The sequence below is a fragment of the Pleurodeles waltl genome, chromosome 3_2 (genome assembly GCF_031143425.1).
Source record: "Pleurodeles waltl isolate 20211129_DDA chromosome 3_2, aPleWal1.hap1.20221129, whole genome shotgun sequence".
In the NCBI taxonomy this organism is placed as follows: domain Eukaryota; kingdom Metazoa; phylum Chordata; class Amphibia; order Caudata; family Salamandridae; genus Pleurodeles; species Pleurodeles waltl.
Window position 1 is genome coordinate 127,779,999 of NC_090441.1, and position 16,359 is coordinate 127,796,357.

Below are 16,359 nucleotides of genomic sequence, written 5' to 3' on the forward strand. Positions count from 1 at the left end.
GCCCTTTTTTTGCTGCCTATGCAAGCAGATTATTTATTCTTCTGTGACAAGCAGGACTTTCCAAGGATCATAATTGTCCGTTTGGGCAGCAGTTTTTCTTTTTTTACATTTTATCTACATTTTTCTCCTCTTTGATTTCAAGGATGTGTTTTTTTTTTTCTCCCAGTTTCTTGTTTTTGTTCTATCCATTTTTTAGAAAACGTAAACATTTTTAAACACATTAAAATGTTCAAAATGTTTCTTGAAAAAGCTCTCTTCTGAGCTACCCTATACTTTTATTATGTAGGTTGTTTGTACTATATGTTACATTTGTTTTCCTTCTTGATGGCTCTTGTGAGACACTCGCAAGAGCCGTGATGCTCTTAGACATAGCATGGGGAACTCTTGCGAGACCCTTGTGAGAGCCAGACACACACAGTCCACTATGAGAGGGCAGTGTTTGCTGGTTTGCGTTTGCGAGCAAGAACACAACTGTATTTTTATAATGGAGTTTGCGTTTTCACTGAACATATCCTTTTGTAATATGTCTAATTTATGTGCTCCAGATCTTTGCTATCCCCTCCTTTTTTTTAATTGTTTTTATTTTTTTATTAATACGATCCTACGAGGCTCTTGTGAGATCGTAAAAATACTTTATGGGAGAAAGTTATTTTCCTTCATTACAATGCATACCTCTTACAATCCCCACTACTAGACCATGGGAAGAGACCGGTCTCTCCACTGATACTTTGAATTAAGATAACTAGTGTGTAGAGTACGGTGTTATGGGACACTGCCGCTCCTTTCACACCCTTCCCTAGGCTCAGTAGTACGCATAGTAGGATGGGAAAGGTACTCAGTAGTACGCATAGTAGGATGGGGAAGGTACTCAGTAGTACGCATAGTAGGATGGGGAAGGTACTTGCATCACATGTAAGACCTCACTATTCCATAGCAGGTATACTAAGTACTGGTCTCTCCACTGAGATCGCTCTTGGGAAATAACCATATTAATTAGTGTGTGCGAATGGATTTCCCTGTCCACTCACAGCTCTCACCAGCATCTCAGATATATTCAGTAGTATGTAGAGAAACTTTGTCTTCTGCTCTTACACCCAACTCCAGGACAACTTGGATATACAGTACAGAACCAGTGGCATCTGTCCTCATACCTTTCCTTAGAACAACAGACATTTGATTGTGGAGACATAGGGGGTTATTCTAACTTTGGAGGAGGTGTTAATCCGTCCCAAAAGTGACGGAAAAGTGACGGATTTACCACCAGCCGTATTACGAGTCCATTATATCCTATGGAACTCGTAATACGGCTGGTGGTATATCCGTCACTTTACCGTCACTTTTGGGACGGATTAACACTCCTCCAAAGTTAGAATAACCCCCATACTCACCTCTGTTTCAGGTGCCTCCCAGTGACAATACACATATGTAATAGGGTGTGCAGAGCAGCTGATAGCTGTGTTTAAAGATGCACTCTTCTGTGCTAAACCTCTCTCTTGTATCAGAATTCCCTATACTTCAGCATGCACAAAGACGGCTCTCTGTAGTAACACCTCACTGTTGCATGACAGGTAATCCTAGCTGCATAGCAAAATAAGTGGGTTCTAAATTAACACGTCTCTGTAGGATAAAAGATATGCATAATGACATTGACATACATACACATGTAGTAGCATATTCACAATCTCTCAACATGGAACTGCCAGTTTTACTGAACGTGTCCATATTAGAATGTGTTCGTGACTGCCCTCTCCTGTCGGACCTCGGGTGTACTTAGTAAGGTGTGTGGAGAGAGACTGGCCTCTCCACCCCAGATGACGGATGCGCGTAGTAGGATGTGGAAAGAGAGACTGGCCTCTCTGATCAGACATCTCTTTGAGATGACGTGTGTCCATATTAGAATGTGTATATGGACTACCCTTCTCCCTTGGATGACAGGTGTGCATAGTATGCTCTGTCCAGGTACAGGCCTCCCTACTAACACCCGTTCCCTCTGATAATGGATGGCACAGTAGGGTGTGGGAAGAGCCTACCCTACTCACATCTCTTAGAAAGCAGATGGGTGTAAGTAGTAGACTGCGACAAACACCATCTCCAGTAATACTCCTTCCTACAGTAGCAAGTGTGCATACTACAGTCCATTCAAAGATCACCCTCTCCTTTCTACTGTTAATGATCCTGTGAGAGTCTCGCAAGATATTAACTTTTTGGGAATATAGGAGTTAACTGTCTACTTATCACAGTACTTATCTCTTACACATTTAGTATCAAAAACAATAACTACAGTATGCATTCTTACTAATGGAGTGTAATCCGAATTCATCTACCCTTTTTTACTATTCACGATCCTTTGAGAGGCCTGCAAGATTCTAAAAATTTGGTTTAAGCAACATACACTTACTTTTATCACAGTAGGTATCCCTTAGACACCCCCTCTGTAAATCTAGGGGGACAGTATGCCTTTCTGCTGCCCCCTTGTATAGCTTTTTTTTTTTTACTTAATTTCCACAACACCTCTAATTTTTCACAGTAAACAGTAATGGCTGCCATTACATTTCTAATATTCCAACAGAAAGCCAACCACAGGGCTCGCAAGGAGTCTCAACAGATTTACACCAAATCACAAAAAGCACAATCTGTGGACCAAGATCTAACTTGCTGCCAAATTTGGTGTAATTCCGTTCAGTGATTTTGCGACACCCCCCTTTTTTTTTTTCCTCAGTCCCGCTTGATGAAACACCCCAAAAGCTTTCCAGGAAGAATCTGAGGTAGATGAAATTTATTTTTTCTTGGGAGGTTTCGCGAAGATTTGTCAAACGGGGCCAAGAGGGTTTGTGAAGCTTGTAAGTCGAATGCTTTTCTGGTTTCATTGTGGTTACCTACTAGAATGCCGGGGTTCAGGTAAGGAGCAAAGCTGGCACTCACGACGTAAGCCCGATTTGTGTGGACAGATGACCTTATCAGGACCTGTGCTTTTAGCTGTCTGTGACTTGGACTTCCTTTACCTTCCTCTTCCATTCCAAAGAACACCTGGCGAAAGGGGTGGTTTTCATTTATTTCAACTTTCTACCTTTCCAATACTGTTCCAACAAAGGCTGATATTTAAAACTAGATCAATTCATTTTCTGTTTTTTGTGATGTAGGCAAAGGTGATTGAAGACGGTAAAACAGGAGTAGGGTTTTGCATGGGAATTACTAAAATATCCTGGTGCTTTGAAAGATGAGGGGAAAGTTGCAGAGAAGGTGATGGTTGGACCAAGTTTTTAATTAGCATGGCCATGAGTCATTAAAGATATGTGTTATGCTAAATGGAGCATCTCTATACCATTATCCCTCTGGTATAATTGCTAAAGAAATATATAGTTATTGTTCAAAACATGATAGAATATAGCATCCACATCACAGATGATTATTTAGAGAATGCATTGTGAAATGGTGACATTCTGATTACATTAATCCAGTAACTAAGTAATAGTTCAGTCGGGATACCCCATAAGAAACGTTCAGCAAATGTTGTGGACATTTGTACTTTTGTTAAGTGTATTAGGTCAGTAGGGTTTGAATACTAATTTGAATTGGAAATGTATCCTCTTTTAGAAATTTTGTTGTAAAAGTGGGCAGTTTAGTAGTAAAACATTCTTAGTACACCTTGTAGAAATGGTGGTGTGCTGGGTGTGTTGGTGGCCTCCTTTTAAATATCTAAGATCAGTAATTAGTGACAAATATTTTACAAAGGAATTGTCAGCACACAAACAGCATATCAACAAAGATGGGAGTTGTGTAAACAACCAATGTGTGCACAATTTCATTTTGTGCATTAAGACCTTTGTTGGAAAATGTCAGTCTGTTTCCCTGGCCCTGCATACATCCCAGGACTGGATAAAGCAGGTAAGTGACTGGAGGTAGAGTGCATACAAAAGCACCAATATATGTGACTCCCTAGATCAAAAACATGAGGCTTGGTATACAATACAAAAATAATCTTGTGCAGCTTTACGAACAGTGTGCCTTTGGGTCCTTAATCCCTATCTACCGGAGTATATATCTCCCAGACATGGAGGGACTCTAAGGTGTTGGGCAATCCTTTTGCCAAATATTACCCTTTTTAGGTTTGAGACTCGAGAGAACATGGGCAAGATCTCAAGCCTTACTTAAGAAGGTAATCTGGATTTAGAAATTCAGTTAAACAAATTGTTGTAAGTACATTTAATGCCCCACATGTTCTCATCTATTGAGTTGATGACACTGAGGCCCTGCTAAGCTCATGGCTCGATCAACATGCAGACGGGCAGTGTGTGTAATGCTGCGTGTTCCTCTGAGTGCAACTGGTCCCTGGTAATAACTTGGTACTGTTCACCTCACAGGTCTCAGCACAGCTGTAACGGACTGCTACAATAGTAAACAATGGTAAACTATGGACAATACCATTCCAAGTTGGTCATGTCAGGAATGAAAAAGGAGAACATGGAAAATTAAAATACTGTCACTAAAGCACCCTACATTCCAGGCAGGTGTGCGCATCTAGCACAGATGCCTTCATTCGCAGTTAATGACTGAAAGGGTCTGACCCATTAAGCCATGCTGTATTTTGCTGCAGCAGAACCAGCCCATGGATTGATACTCCAACGGACCAATGGAAGGAGAGAGCTGACCTACAAGCATTTATGGAATTAAATGTTTAGTAGCTCAATAAAAATTCAACAGCTTATAATTAACTTAGTTCAACCCAAAACCTGGACTATGATTTGCTTTAATGGAAAACAAATCAGTCATAATGTGTGTGCTCAATCAAAGCGAAGGGGGGAGAAAAGACCTGCGGTGTAACATTGGTGATGTTTAAATGGTGTGTGAATGGTGGGTGTGCCTAGCTCAGTCTTTTGCAAGTGGGTGTTGTTCATCCTACTTCTTACAATGGGTACAATAAAGTGAATTTTGGGGCTTACTTCCTCTGCTGATTAGGTAACCTCTTCCATGTTTTAGGCGGTGCTTAATTTGTAAAAAAAAAAAAAAAAAGTGGCAGGGCCCTCGTCAGGAGGGCACTGCAGCTTGTGACACCTATTGCCCCTGTCATCGCTGCCAGTGACAGTACCAGCATAACTACTATCACACTCCGTGTGACCATTCAGACCATTCCAGGCCTCCATAGCTATAAGAATGTCTTGGGCAGCAGCTGTTAGTCACCTTTATTGTATATTGAACAAATAAGCAGCTGTTGTTATCTTCATCTCTAAATTAGATAGACGGTGCCGCCATGTGGCAAAGTGTCATAAGCACCAGTGTTGACAATTAAAGGATGGTGCTGAGCGTCAGAAACCACTGGCACAATTTAAGCACTGGTTATAGGGTGCTTCATGCTAGATGCCAGATTGATATGACCGACCGGTGAGGTTCGGAGTAGCAAGTGTGGGTGGGAGCACAGGAGGACCATAGGCACCACAGGGTGCAACGAAGATTCCTGCCTGGGAGCCTGTGCCTCCCTGCAGCGACAGGAGCAAGAGGAGCGGTGCGGTGGTGGAGAAGGTAAGTTAAAATTTTTTTTTTTTTAAATGTACCCTCCCTGCCTCGCCTCCTGTCCCCCTTCCCCCCACCTCGCGCCGCACCCGCCCCGCCCCTTATTAACACTGTGAGCCGCAACTGGAAAATACCTCTCTTGCAGGAAACACATTTACAGGGAACTGGAGAAGAAACATCTGCACTGAGGGGATGTCTCCCTGGTGGGCATGGCAGGAGGAGCAGCTCTCTGATATCAGGCAGGCTTCCACTGCAGGCTGCTCACCCCTAGCAGGCCCCAGAACAGCTGTTCGCCCTATATTTGTTTCAGTCCTTCATGAGCTAGCAGGATCTATGAACATGTGGAAACCCATGTAAGTCCCCCATTATAGCAGCAACAGCAGGTTCTTACCCAGTCCCAGGCACAGGGCCTGTCCCTGTCACTGAATGGAGGTCAGCAACATTGATTCCTTCCCATGATCTCTTCTTTTCTCTGTGTTGGTGGACACATCTTCCATGAGTTTAACACTGAACGGTTATTCTGTTTAGTATATCAACATTTCACACAGGTAGTGGGGCATGTTTCATAATTGGCATGACCATATGCCAAGCATCATGCACTATGAACAAACAAAAATGTAAAGTGGTGTATATTTTATGGTAAACTCTTTTGAATACTTTAATAAAACAAAACCGTGGATGGTTGCAAAGTCTTTGCAGGCTGTGAAGCAAAGTACGGGTATGAGAGAATCCTGTAAATATTAATACAGTTAAATAAAAAAAAAATGAATTAGATACGTAGGTTGTCATTTGTCCTTTTGGTTTCTTTCACTTTTGATATTTTTGTAATGGTCTTGTTAACGCATCCCTTTATGTAAATTTTATACACATTAGGACTCGTTTTAGGCCAATGAATCTTTAGACCCAGTGGTGAGACACCGTATGACGAGATAACTGATCAATATGTCGAGCAATATGTCAATGATGTCACCAATATTTATCACCACAATACACTTTACTTTGGATAAAGACATAGATTAGACTGTCTACGCAACCATGACCTTTCAGCCATGAATAACCACAACTTATTTAGAATTTTATTAATTTTATTCCCTATTAATTACAATCTACTAGCAGAAGTGTCAATCTCAAAACCAAGAAACATAAGAACATAATCACAACGTGGCAACCGTAATAAGATTTCACTAATGCAAGAATCACAAACATAAGAATATAGCACAGCGTAAACATAGATTTAAAACACAGAGAATGTGATACAAGCCTCAGTTCAGCAATGGTGCAACGTCAGTCTTGTCTATATGTGTCAGTCAGGGTGTTTACCTAGCCTATCCACTAATTAGCATCAGCATGTTGGGCTTCATGCAAAATAATTTAGAACACCAATTTAGAAAACATCTAAACTATGGCCTCTATTAAAAAATACAGCAGTTGGTAACTAGAAAGGAAAAGCAAAAGACAAATTACAATAGCATTGTCATAATTACCCTCCAAGGATTAAGTCAGCACACAGGATCAGTCTTCGTCCTCAGGACTTCAGTCGAATCGCCATCAGTCTAACTTCATCTAAGGGACAGGGACACTTCCCTCATAAGGAGGAGAAGCAGAAAAGGGCAGTCTAAGGGTGAGAATAGTTTATTAAGTCTCAAATCACCAAACAGAGTTTCTGGATGAAATCGATAGCATTCCCTACCTAGTTCTAACGACCCTTCTGTGACATGAGTTTTTATCCCTTTTTCGTAACACCTTCCCCCAAAATTCTATTGGATATTCGCTATACCCCACTATCTTTGACCTATCAAATTATACATTAGGTAATCCCAATTGTCACCCCACGATAATTTATAACACTTTGATTGGTCTTCATAATTGACGTTTTTCGTAGGTGGCACATCCGGGGGGTTTCATCACCATCTTGGCACGTCTTTCGGGTCATGAGCTTCTTTATCCATGGTCAAATGTCCTTGTACATTCTTTCGTATACTTTTGTTTCAAATTCTGTATAAAACTTATACTAAGGCAGCTAGCATGCGGATGGGAACAGGATGAAGTTGGATACATAAAACGAAGGAAAAGAACAAATGCTGGGTCATGGCCCTTTACGAGTCAGCACACTGGAAAACAAAGTATGCTTTAATATGAGAGTTACACAGCTAAAACTTCAACTTACGCTAACTAAAGGCCTATGGGTTTTAGTACAAATGCAATATTTGATTAGTTGAGCATATATTAGCGTTTACATAGTGCAAGCAATCATTTCTTATAACTGATATTAGTTCATGTGCACAATAGTAATTTCACGTTTTATAATTATAATTCAAATACACATTAAGCAACTACTTTTTATTGTCGTTTTCAATGCATCATTGTTAGACATTTATATAAGCATTTCACGTTTAATATATGTAATATTTAGACTACGCTCTCTCAGTCTAATAATTCTGTGACTCTAATTTTAATTTGTGACTGTATTTGAAATGAGTAAACATTTTTAAAACTAGGCTGCATCTTAAATTTAGGATATTAACATTTTTAAGATTACGAATTCTAATTTATGTGGGTTTAAGAACACGTAGGGTGAAGGAAAATATAACTTTGTTTAATTGTTTAGTAACCTTAATTAAATAATTAACTGAAGTAGGTTGTTTAACCATATAACCAGTCGTTTATATTGTGACTACCAAAATAGCGACCATGCAACGTAGCAAGTTTATTCAGTTCTGAAAATAAGTTTTATTTAAAATGTAACCGATAATCTATTTAAAACATACTTGATTTTGTATATAAAGTATGCTTTCAGAATGGATTTCCCATGTAAATTGTTTATGCTGAGACCGGAACATTTTCGACATAATGAAAAAGAGAAACTTTTGTCATAACTGGGGCTAGCTATAGCTTTCAGACTTGTGTAAATGAATCAAATTGTGGAGTAATTCAAGGGTGGAAAATGGAGTTAGCGACCCTTTCATTAGTTCGTCGGATAAAATATTTGGAGAATCGGGGAAGGGTCTGGGTGATGAGCGATGTACACATTTTCATTTAAAGAGGATGAGATTTTATTTAAGTTCATGTAGGAGAATGTATTTGCAAATGCACATCTGAGGGAAAAAACAGATGATGTATTCCCTGATCTAGTTGTGAACACGGACAATTGTTAAGAGGCAACCAGTGTATGCACAAGAGTTCTAATAAAGAGGATATTAGGATTGTGGTTCAATGAAAACTTTCAATTAAAGCAGAATGGGTTAGATGGTTAGATCGTGGAGTTCCACCAGGAAACTGGTCTAAAGGAACTTGATTCAGAGGAAGAACCACCAGATTGAGTATTTTGGACACTATTAAGCAATGACGGCAAAGCTAGAAAGTCAAACAAACATTTTTAAGCATCTGCTGTTGGTATACAGAGGAATGTGTCGCAAGTGCCTTCTGCCAGTTAGAAAAAAATTGAGTCAATGGGTGTGGGGATGGGATACAAGTCACCGCACAGCAGTGCGATAGAATCTCAGTGTTAATAATTTACGCCAGCTGTTTGACGCATTGTGGCATCCTAGATTAACAATGCAAAATTCATGTAAATCATACAAAAAACAAAAGAACCTCAATCTAGCTAGAAATTCTATCATCAAACATGGTATAATTCTGTACTGCTTAGGAACATGTATCATTTCAGCAATAGGCAGGGATCTAAAAATATGCCAGAAAGGCGATGAGTGACGCAGAGACTCAAGCTGCCATAGCACGTACAGTCAGGGCTTGTGCAAACATTGGTGTGCGCACCTCAGTGTGCACTGGCTGCCCTCTGACCTCACCCCAGTCAGTAACTCCCTGGGAATGACCTTCCCCTTTGTATAATGGTACTTACGCAGACTTGCCTCTTCTAAAGATAGGTCTTCCTGTGGAGGGAGCAGTCCTGAGACCGAGGATGTTGATAGCAAGGGTGCTTACTTGCAAACCAGTGTTTTGGCAACATTGATGTCAAATGTTGGTTTGTACATAGACTTGAGCTGGCTTCTGAGCAGAGCCTGTCTTGACTGCCAATAACTAGCAGCAGACACCGTATGCAGACTATAGTCCAGGCCCCACCAAAATTATTTCAGGATTACTTTTGAGGATGACTCTATGCGAAAAATCAAAACCTAGACCTACATCTGTATTTTGCAGAATGTTTGTGCTTTTGTGGAGTGTGCTGTTTTGCATTGTCTGATGGGTCTCGTTTCATCATGATACCAGGAACAGCGAAAATAACATCACACACTTTTTCCCCTGATGACATGAAATCACAAATATCACCTCAGCAGTCTCCTGGTTGCTGCTGATTGGCTAGAGTGAGCTCAATAGAAAGCAAAGATGATAAACTAGTTTCTAAGATCCCGTTTTCCTATTCCTTTTGCAGCTGAATGAGTCTTGAAAGCAAGGGCCAGCAGGGGACCACATTCAGGGTTAACAAATGACCTTCATGCACTGTCCTTCCATGTTGATGTCTGATGGACCTTAGAATGTAACCTAGATACAAATATTGATTGAATAATGATGCTAAGGCGTGATGATCTAATCTGTTATCAGTTTATGGGCAGCTTTGATACCATTCTGTGAAGATCATTTGACAACTGAGGACATTTTGCATGAGATGTCTGCATGGTGTCATTAATATAATTCAGCATATGCAATAGTGGGAAAATGGTTTCAAGGAAGCAGCCTAATGTCTGTAATGAGTTTTTTATTTTACTCAGTTTTAGGCAACAAAAGGATACAGTATTTGTTTTTATTCTGTGAAGATTGATAATTATATACATGGAGGTTTCAGCTCTTTAAATTTAATTTTAAATTATTATTTTTGCAGTGCTTCTGACAGTTACTTTGATGTGACTCCTAAGTCGCGATCCCCACCTCCGGCGATACATCGACAGGTGGAAAAACGGAGAGAGCTCGTTCGATCGCAGACATTGCCGCGGACTTCAGGAACCCAGGCCAGGAAGGCTTTCTTTGAGAAATTTGATCCTGATGTTGGAAAGTATGACATTTCCTAGTCACTGGCGAACTGTGATAAATTAATCTAATGTTGTATTTGCCAATAATTGAAGAGAGTGGTTTTAAACCCTTGTGACCAGATTTTCCTTGTTATATTTTTTTTTAATTATGTAAAACAATCTAGAAACTTTCGTTTTGCAGTTTCAAAAAGTTGATGTATGTAAAAATTAATTGTCAGAAAGGTAAGGATGAGGACAAAAATATGGCAATTCTGATTACCTCTCTAGTCTGCAGAGAGAGAGTTTCAGTGTCTCGGACACTGTGCTCAGACCTGAAATAGCCGGGGTTTTACACCATCGGAGGACGAGGAGAATTTATTTCAGACCAGATCAGCACCAGATGGAATTGCTTTGCCAGGTACCATTAACAGCTCTGAAAGTAATTCTGACCAATGTAATTCTGATGCCAAGGATCCTAAACACCATTAAAGATCCTGCACGGTTGTGTGCTCCAATCAAGAGACCAGTTGGCGCCAGCCTCATGCACTGGTTTCAGTTTTCACATCGAGCACCAGGGGACGCGTTGTACTCCAGACCCATCTGGTTGGTTGGGGCTATGACTAAGTTGCTACTCTGGTCCCATGCTCTTCGAGAGGCTACCCCACACACCCAATTCTGGTCAAGCACCTACAGCTGGAACGTCTCCTCTTTCTTCACTTCCACTCCCAATGCACGATTGGTGCGTGCCCACCTCTGCTTTTCCATCGTATACAATGTGGCCCCTCTGGTATTGCAATCACCCATGCTCCAGTGTGGGTTCTTCTTGGAACTACTGCGCCCGCAATCTCCTCTCTGTTGCACCCATCATGCTCTGAAGCTAATCTACATGTTTTAAAAATACAAAAAAGTAATTCAAAGGCATTTCTGTAGTTACAATGTGTTGATGCAAAGGCTGTGTTGATGCAAAGGCTTCAATCTTCCCAGTTTGCCCTTGAGAATGAACTCCATACCCTGTTCCCAGAGTTCAAATCCCTGACCTTTGCCTTTGCAGCGGCGTGAGTTGGGACCGTGAGTTGGGACCGTGGTCAAATGGGACACGGGTCTTGTACACTTGAGTGTGAAGCTTATAAGTACCATTGATTTGTTGCTGCTCATACATCAAACTCCTTCAGTCTTATCTTCAAACTCGCACAAAGCAACATCGTCCACAGCCTCCCTAAGAAGCTATAAGGTACATAGGAGTGACTCCTGTGGGACAAAGAGAACAACCCGGGTAGACTTGGGATGCTGGTGGTTCTTTCGGAGTGGTGCTCTGCCTCAAAATGTAGCTTAAATACACACCTCTATGGAAGTTCGCATAGTATGTGTGTGAGAGTTTTAAAACTTCCTAAATTGTTTAGGGCTTAATGTGGAATGTTAATTGTGGGCGACACTGGGGTTACATAAGCTTTGGGAAGCTCCAGGTACTGAATCTGCATGAGTTTAAAAGGCTAGAAAAAATTAGACATCCATCACTGAAAGATGTACATGATGTGAGATGGTCCACAAAGTCTGGGCATGACTTTGCTACTGCAAGTTAGATGTGTACACTTCAAATGGCAGAATTGTTGGAACGTTAGTAGGATAAGCAAGTTAGCATCCTGATATGGACTGAAAAGAGGGCTAAAAGGAGACTTAATGATTGCACGGGTTGGTTATTAAAAAATGCACCATCAAAAGTGCTGTTAGTTCATCAGAAATATGTGTTGTGATGACAAGTATAAGAATTTAAACTGGTCAGTTAACTTTGCATCGTTTTGTCGACTCCCTCCCTTCTCTTTGATAAGCGAGAAGGCCTGATGATGTTATATGGCAAAGGAAATTAAATCTGCAAATTATCTCGTGAGGTCGGTGTTTGCACATTTAATGCTCTTCTGGATCTGGAACTGCCAGCAATGAACCTAAAGACCCTCCTAAAAAGTGCTCAACGCTTCCTATGTGCAATACTTGGGCATTAACTTCATGAGAGTCCAATGAAGATTCACCTGCCTCACACAAGCTCATGCTAGGCCCAGCATCAACCCAGTTACCAGGAGCTTCCTAGCACCACTGGCCACGCTACACCCGGCAACCTAACAGTACTATACTGGAAGTCATGATGCAATTCCTGACTTTGCCATCTCATCCCTTTTCTTCTACCTTAGAGTATTGCCCACCTCGCCCGTTAGTCTGCCTTTTAAAGTTATTTGCACAGTTGTCGCGTCTAAGCAGTTGCAGGTTTCTTTTTCAGCTGCCTTTAACCCTCACATGGTTTGTTCCCTGCTGCCCACGTGCTCCACACAGTCTGTCCTTCCTCTTCCTGCACACTGCAGAGGTAGAATAGGCAGTAAGTCTCAACTCAACTGCACATCCACTGTGCATGATGATTCTGCCAAAAAATAGAGCCCTTCTTCAACTTTTCTGGGGTGAAGCCAATAGGAGTCCAGCCACAACTGCCCTTTGCACCACAATCCCAGAAAATAGGTACACATAGAGAGCAGGTCGTGCATCAGTCCACCCTCATGCAGATCCAAAGAGAACAGGTTTCTTTTTTGTTCACCAGGCCCTGTTATGTTCTCAGGGGGTGGTTTTGGGATGCCAGGTTTGCACTGTATACAGTGGTTGATGGAAACTTCTTCCCCAGTACGTCATCAATTTCCAGCCACCAGCCTGCCGACATTCTCGGAGGTGCTTTTGTCCTTTTCTGTAAAATGCCGCTGCTTTAGGGTCCTCAGTTGTAGCTGGGCCCACATCACAGTGTTCAGAGCCCCCTATATTTTACCTACCAGCTGCCTTAATGAAATGAAGATCCACCCCACCATATATTCCCTGACTAGTTCCGGAAACAGGATCCCCTGACACTGAGCAGCAACAGAATGGACGAGGAAGCTCCTAATAAAGTGTTCCTTACATTAGGTCCTGTTTAGCGTAAGCAACTGAAAATAACAGACCTCAGCCACTGGTCTGCCCTTCTTTTCCCTTCACCAATTTTCTAAAATAAGTGGCCAGTGAATATTTCTCTGAGACTTCCTGTCAACAGAGTCAGGACTATTGCCTTTGGGTGGAGAGAGATTGCACCTCATTAGAGGTCTAATCATTGGGAGGAGCAGAGATCCCAGCAGAATAATATTAATCACTTAAAAAGCTTTCAGATAAAATAAATTAAGTGTTTATTAAATCGCCATGTATTTATGAATTATCTATCTTCAGAAACTACATTTTTGATAAATATTTAAAATAGTTTTTAAATGATCTATGTAGGGTTTTCTTGGTATAACCTATAATAAAATAGTGAAAGACCATACCGGCCTGCACAGCAATAATAGCAGTTTTAGAGCTACTTCTTAATATTTAGAATGACACATATATTATGCACCCAGCCATGAGGGCTACAAAGTACTATAGGGGTAAATTAGCAAATGTTTAAGAGCAAATTTTCTACATGTCTAAGGTGCGTTATTATGTGTATTGTGCCTTTGATTTATCCAGGATATAGTTGTATACCTGAAGCCATGCTTTTTCATTCGCAAATGTGGGCACTGTAATTGTACACTGCAGCCTACAAGAGGCGTTTCACTTTTCAACCACTAGTGCATTTTCTGTGCATGTTACCGTGAACGTATTTAAACATTAAATAAACCCATTGGTTATAACCAAAATGTCACCATGGTTTAGAGGTCAGAGCACATGCACTAGGAGAGTGAATGGCAATCTGCCATTACCTGGCAGCAGAAATGCCACATAACACCTAACAAAAAAAATGGAGCAGTGACTCAAAAAGGTAAGCATATCAACATGCCTTCAACCCCACGCCTTAGACTTAGAAAATATGAAAAAATATTCTGTAAACTCTTACTGAGCTACATTAGTTCTCAGATTACCCATTACATAATCTTTGCTGATTGATCTCAAGATTCACAGGCACTCATTGTTAATTTGGATTATGGAAAAGGTTGTAGGTTTGCTGTCTTAAACTGTAGAAGATCTAGCTTTACAAAGAAGCTGTTCATGTATGTCATGTATTTTTCAAGGTAATTGTGTGGGATGGTGACCATTTATAGGTGTCTTTTGGATGAGGATTTGAGGAGATCATGGTTGGCTCCCCCATTAGAGCAGAGGAGCGTCACCCCACTTACATGCACCTATAAAATAAAATGGTAGTGAAGTTGATTCATTACAATTTTATTTTACTTCAACTCCTCCTGAACCAAGTGTCAGGACGGGGATGGGCCTGCTAAGCGGCAGCATTGGTGAGCTGCGAGTGCACTAGTTTATAGTGCGCATGTCACTTTAGCAGGCAGTCTTGCGACGGCCAACCTAACATGCGCAATATAAACCTCTCAATCTTGCATAGGCCTCAAGTGTCCCTGGGAGCACCGAGAGAGGCCGCTCCCTCCAATCCTGACGTTTCTCTCATGATGGTTAAAAGCATGAGAGCAACACCAGGATTGGTTAAGGGAGTTACCTGGGGCCCTGGACATATGACAAGAAGAGGAGGACCGGAGTGAGGAGGACATGTCTACAGCAAGCACTGGAGATAACTTTTTATTTCATTTTTGTTATGTTTTATTTCTGTTATGTATCTATTTTATGCACCCACCCATGTGCCTGCTCCTCCAATCACCGTACTTGTCAGCCACCACTGGAGGAGCTACAGCTTGTTAGTATGTGTGGGGGCATCTTCTGTGCTCCCAGTATTTCCCAGTGTGCAGCTTGCTGAGCACATGGGCAAATGAGAGAGGTGTTATAGCCAATAACACAATCTTGGCATTTTGGACCGCTGCAGGTCCAACACCAACTGATTGGAATTGGAACGGTAGGACCGGAACACTGGTGCAAGTCTTAAATTGAACATAAACACAGCACACAGAGAACCTGGTCAAATTGTGGTGTCCAAAATTACTTTAGCAGGTTGCTGTACTCTTAGAAGCACATGTATCCATTACCAGTGGCCCTTTCGTGCGGTTCTTGAACTCTCAGGTTGGTTCAACACCTACACAAGTCTTTATATCCTACTGTTACTATAATTCACAAAGCTGGTGATGGCAAGTAATTAAAAGTGGTGCTTCTTGTACTGCTGTGGTATGGGTGTCAAGCCTTATGTGGTATTTAATAGAAGCGTTTGTAGTGCAACAGGTGTCTGCATTGTTGGCATTTTTACACAGCATAGACCTGCTCCAGAATGGAGCCAGTTAACTCTGCTCACCACTGAACATGGCTCCGCTTTGTTCCCCGCTGTCACTATATTGCCATCTCTGCACTGAAGAGATGAGGAAATTGCACAGGTTAAGTATAAATTGCAACCAGGTATCATTGCATCACTTGGCTGGGAGAAAACCAGGCTCTGTGGCATCTTTTAGACTTTTCGCGTTACACGCTTCCACATACAAGATAATTATACAATTATGCAATCCCATTTGCAACCGACCCATATAAATCTTCAAGAAAACCTAGCCCATGAATCAGGCACACCTTGGAAGAAGAACCTAATGAAAGGTTGGTGAATTCCTTTATGGTGAATGTAATTGGGCTTGGGGGAACTAACATGTGACTTTCCTCGCTCAAGAAAACCATTCAGTGAGATATGAGAGTAGTAGCAATGGATGTTGTGTTAAATAGTTCAAGCCTGGCTGCAAAATAGAAGCTATACAAGAGGAACAGTTTACAGTAGGGAAATGGGCTTAACGCTGGAAAGACAAATTGGGGGAGAATACAGAAGTGTCTTGGAGGCGAAGTTTACAGTATGACGATGGCAGCGAAAGGGAGGATGGAAAGGAAAGCAGGGCTATACTAGCCAAGAAGAGGGTCTCTTTTCATGGCAGAGACCAGCAACCAGGCACTCAGTTTAACAGGGTGCAGCTTGAAGAGA

At 41.3% G+C, this 16,359-nt stretch overlaps 1 protein-coding gene across 1 annotated transcript in view; it reads left to right on the forward strand.

Moving 5' to 3' along the window:
- Positions 1-16,359, forward strand: part of SMTNL2 (smoothelin like 2) — a 302,171-nt gene that overhangs the window by 231,397 nt on the left and 54,415 nt on the right. Inside the window, exon 6 of the mRNA XM_069226976.1 lies at positions 10,346-10,516. Within this exon, the coding sequence (XP_069083077.1) occupies positions 10,346-10,516 (171 nt within the window). The remainder of the gene's footprint in view (positions 1-10,345; positions 10,517-16,359) is intronic.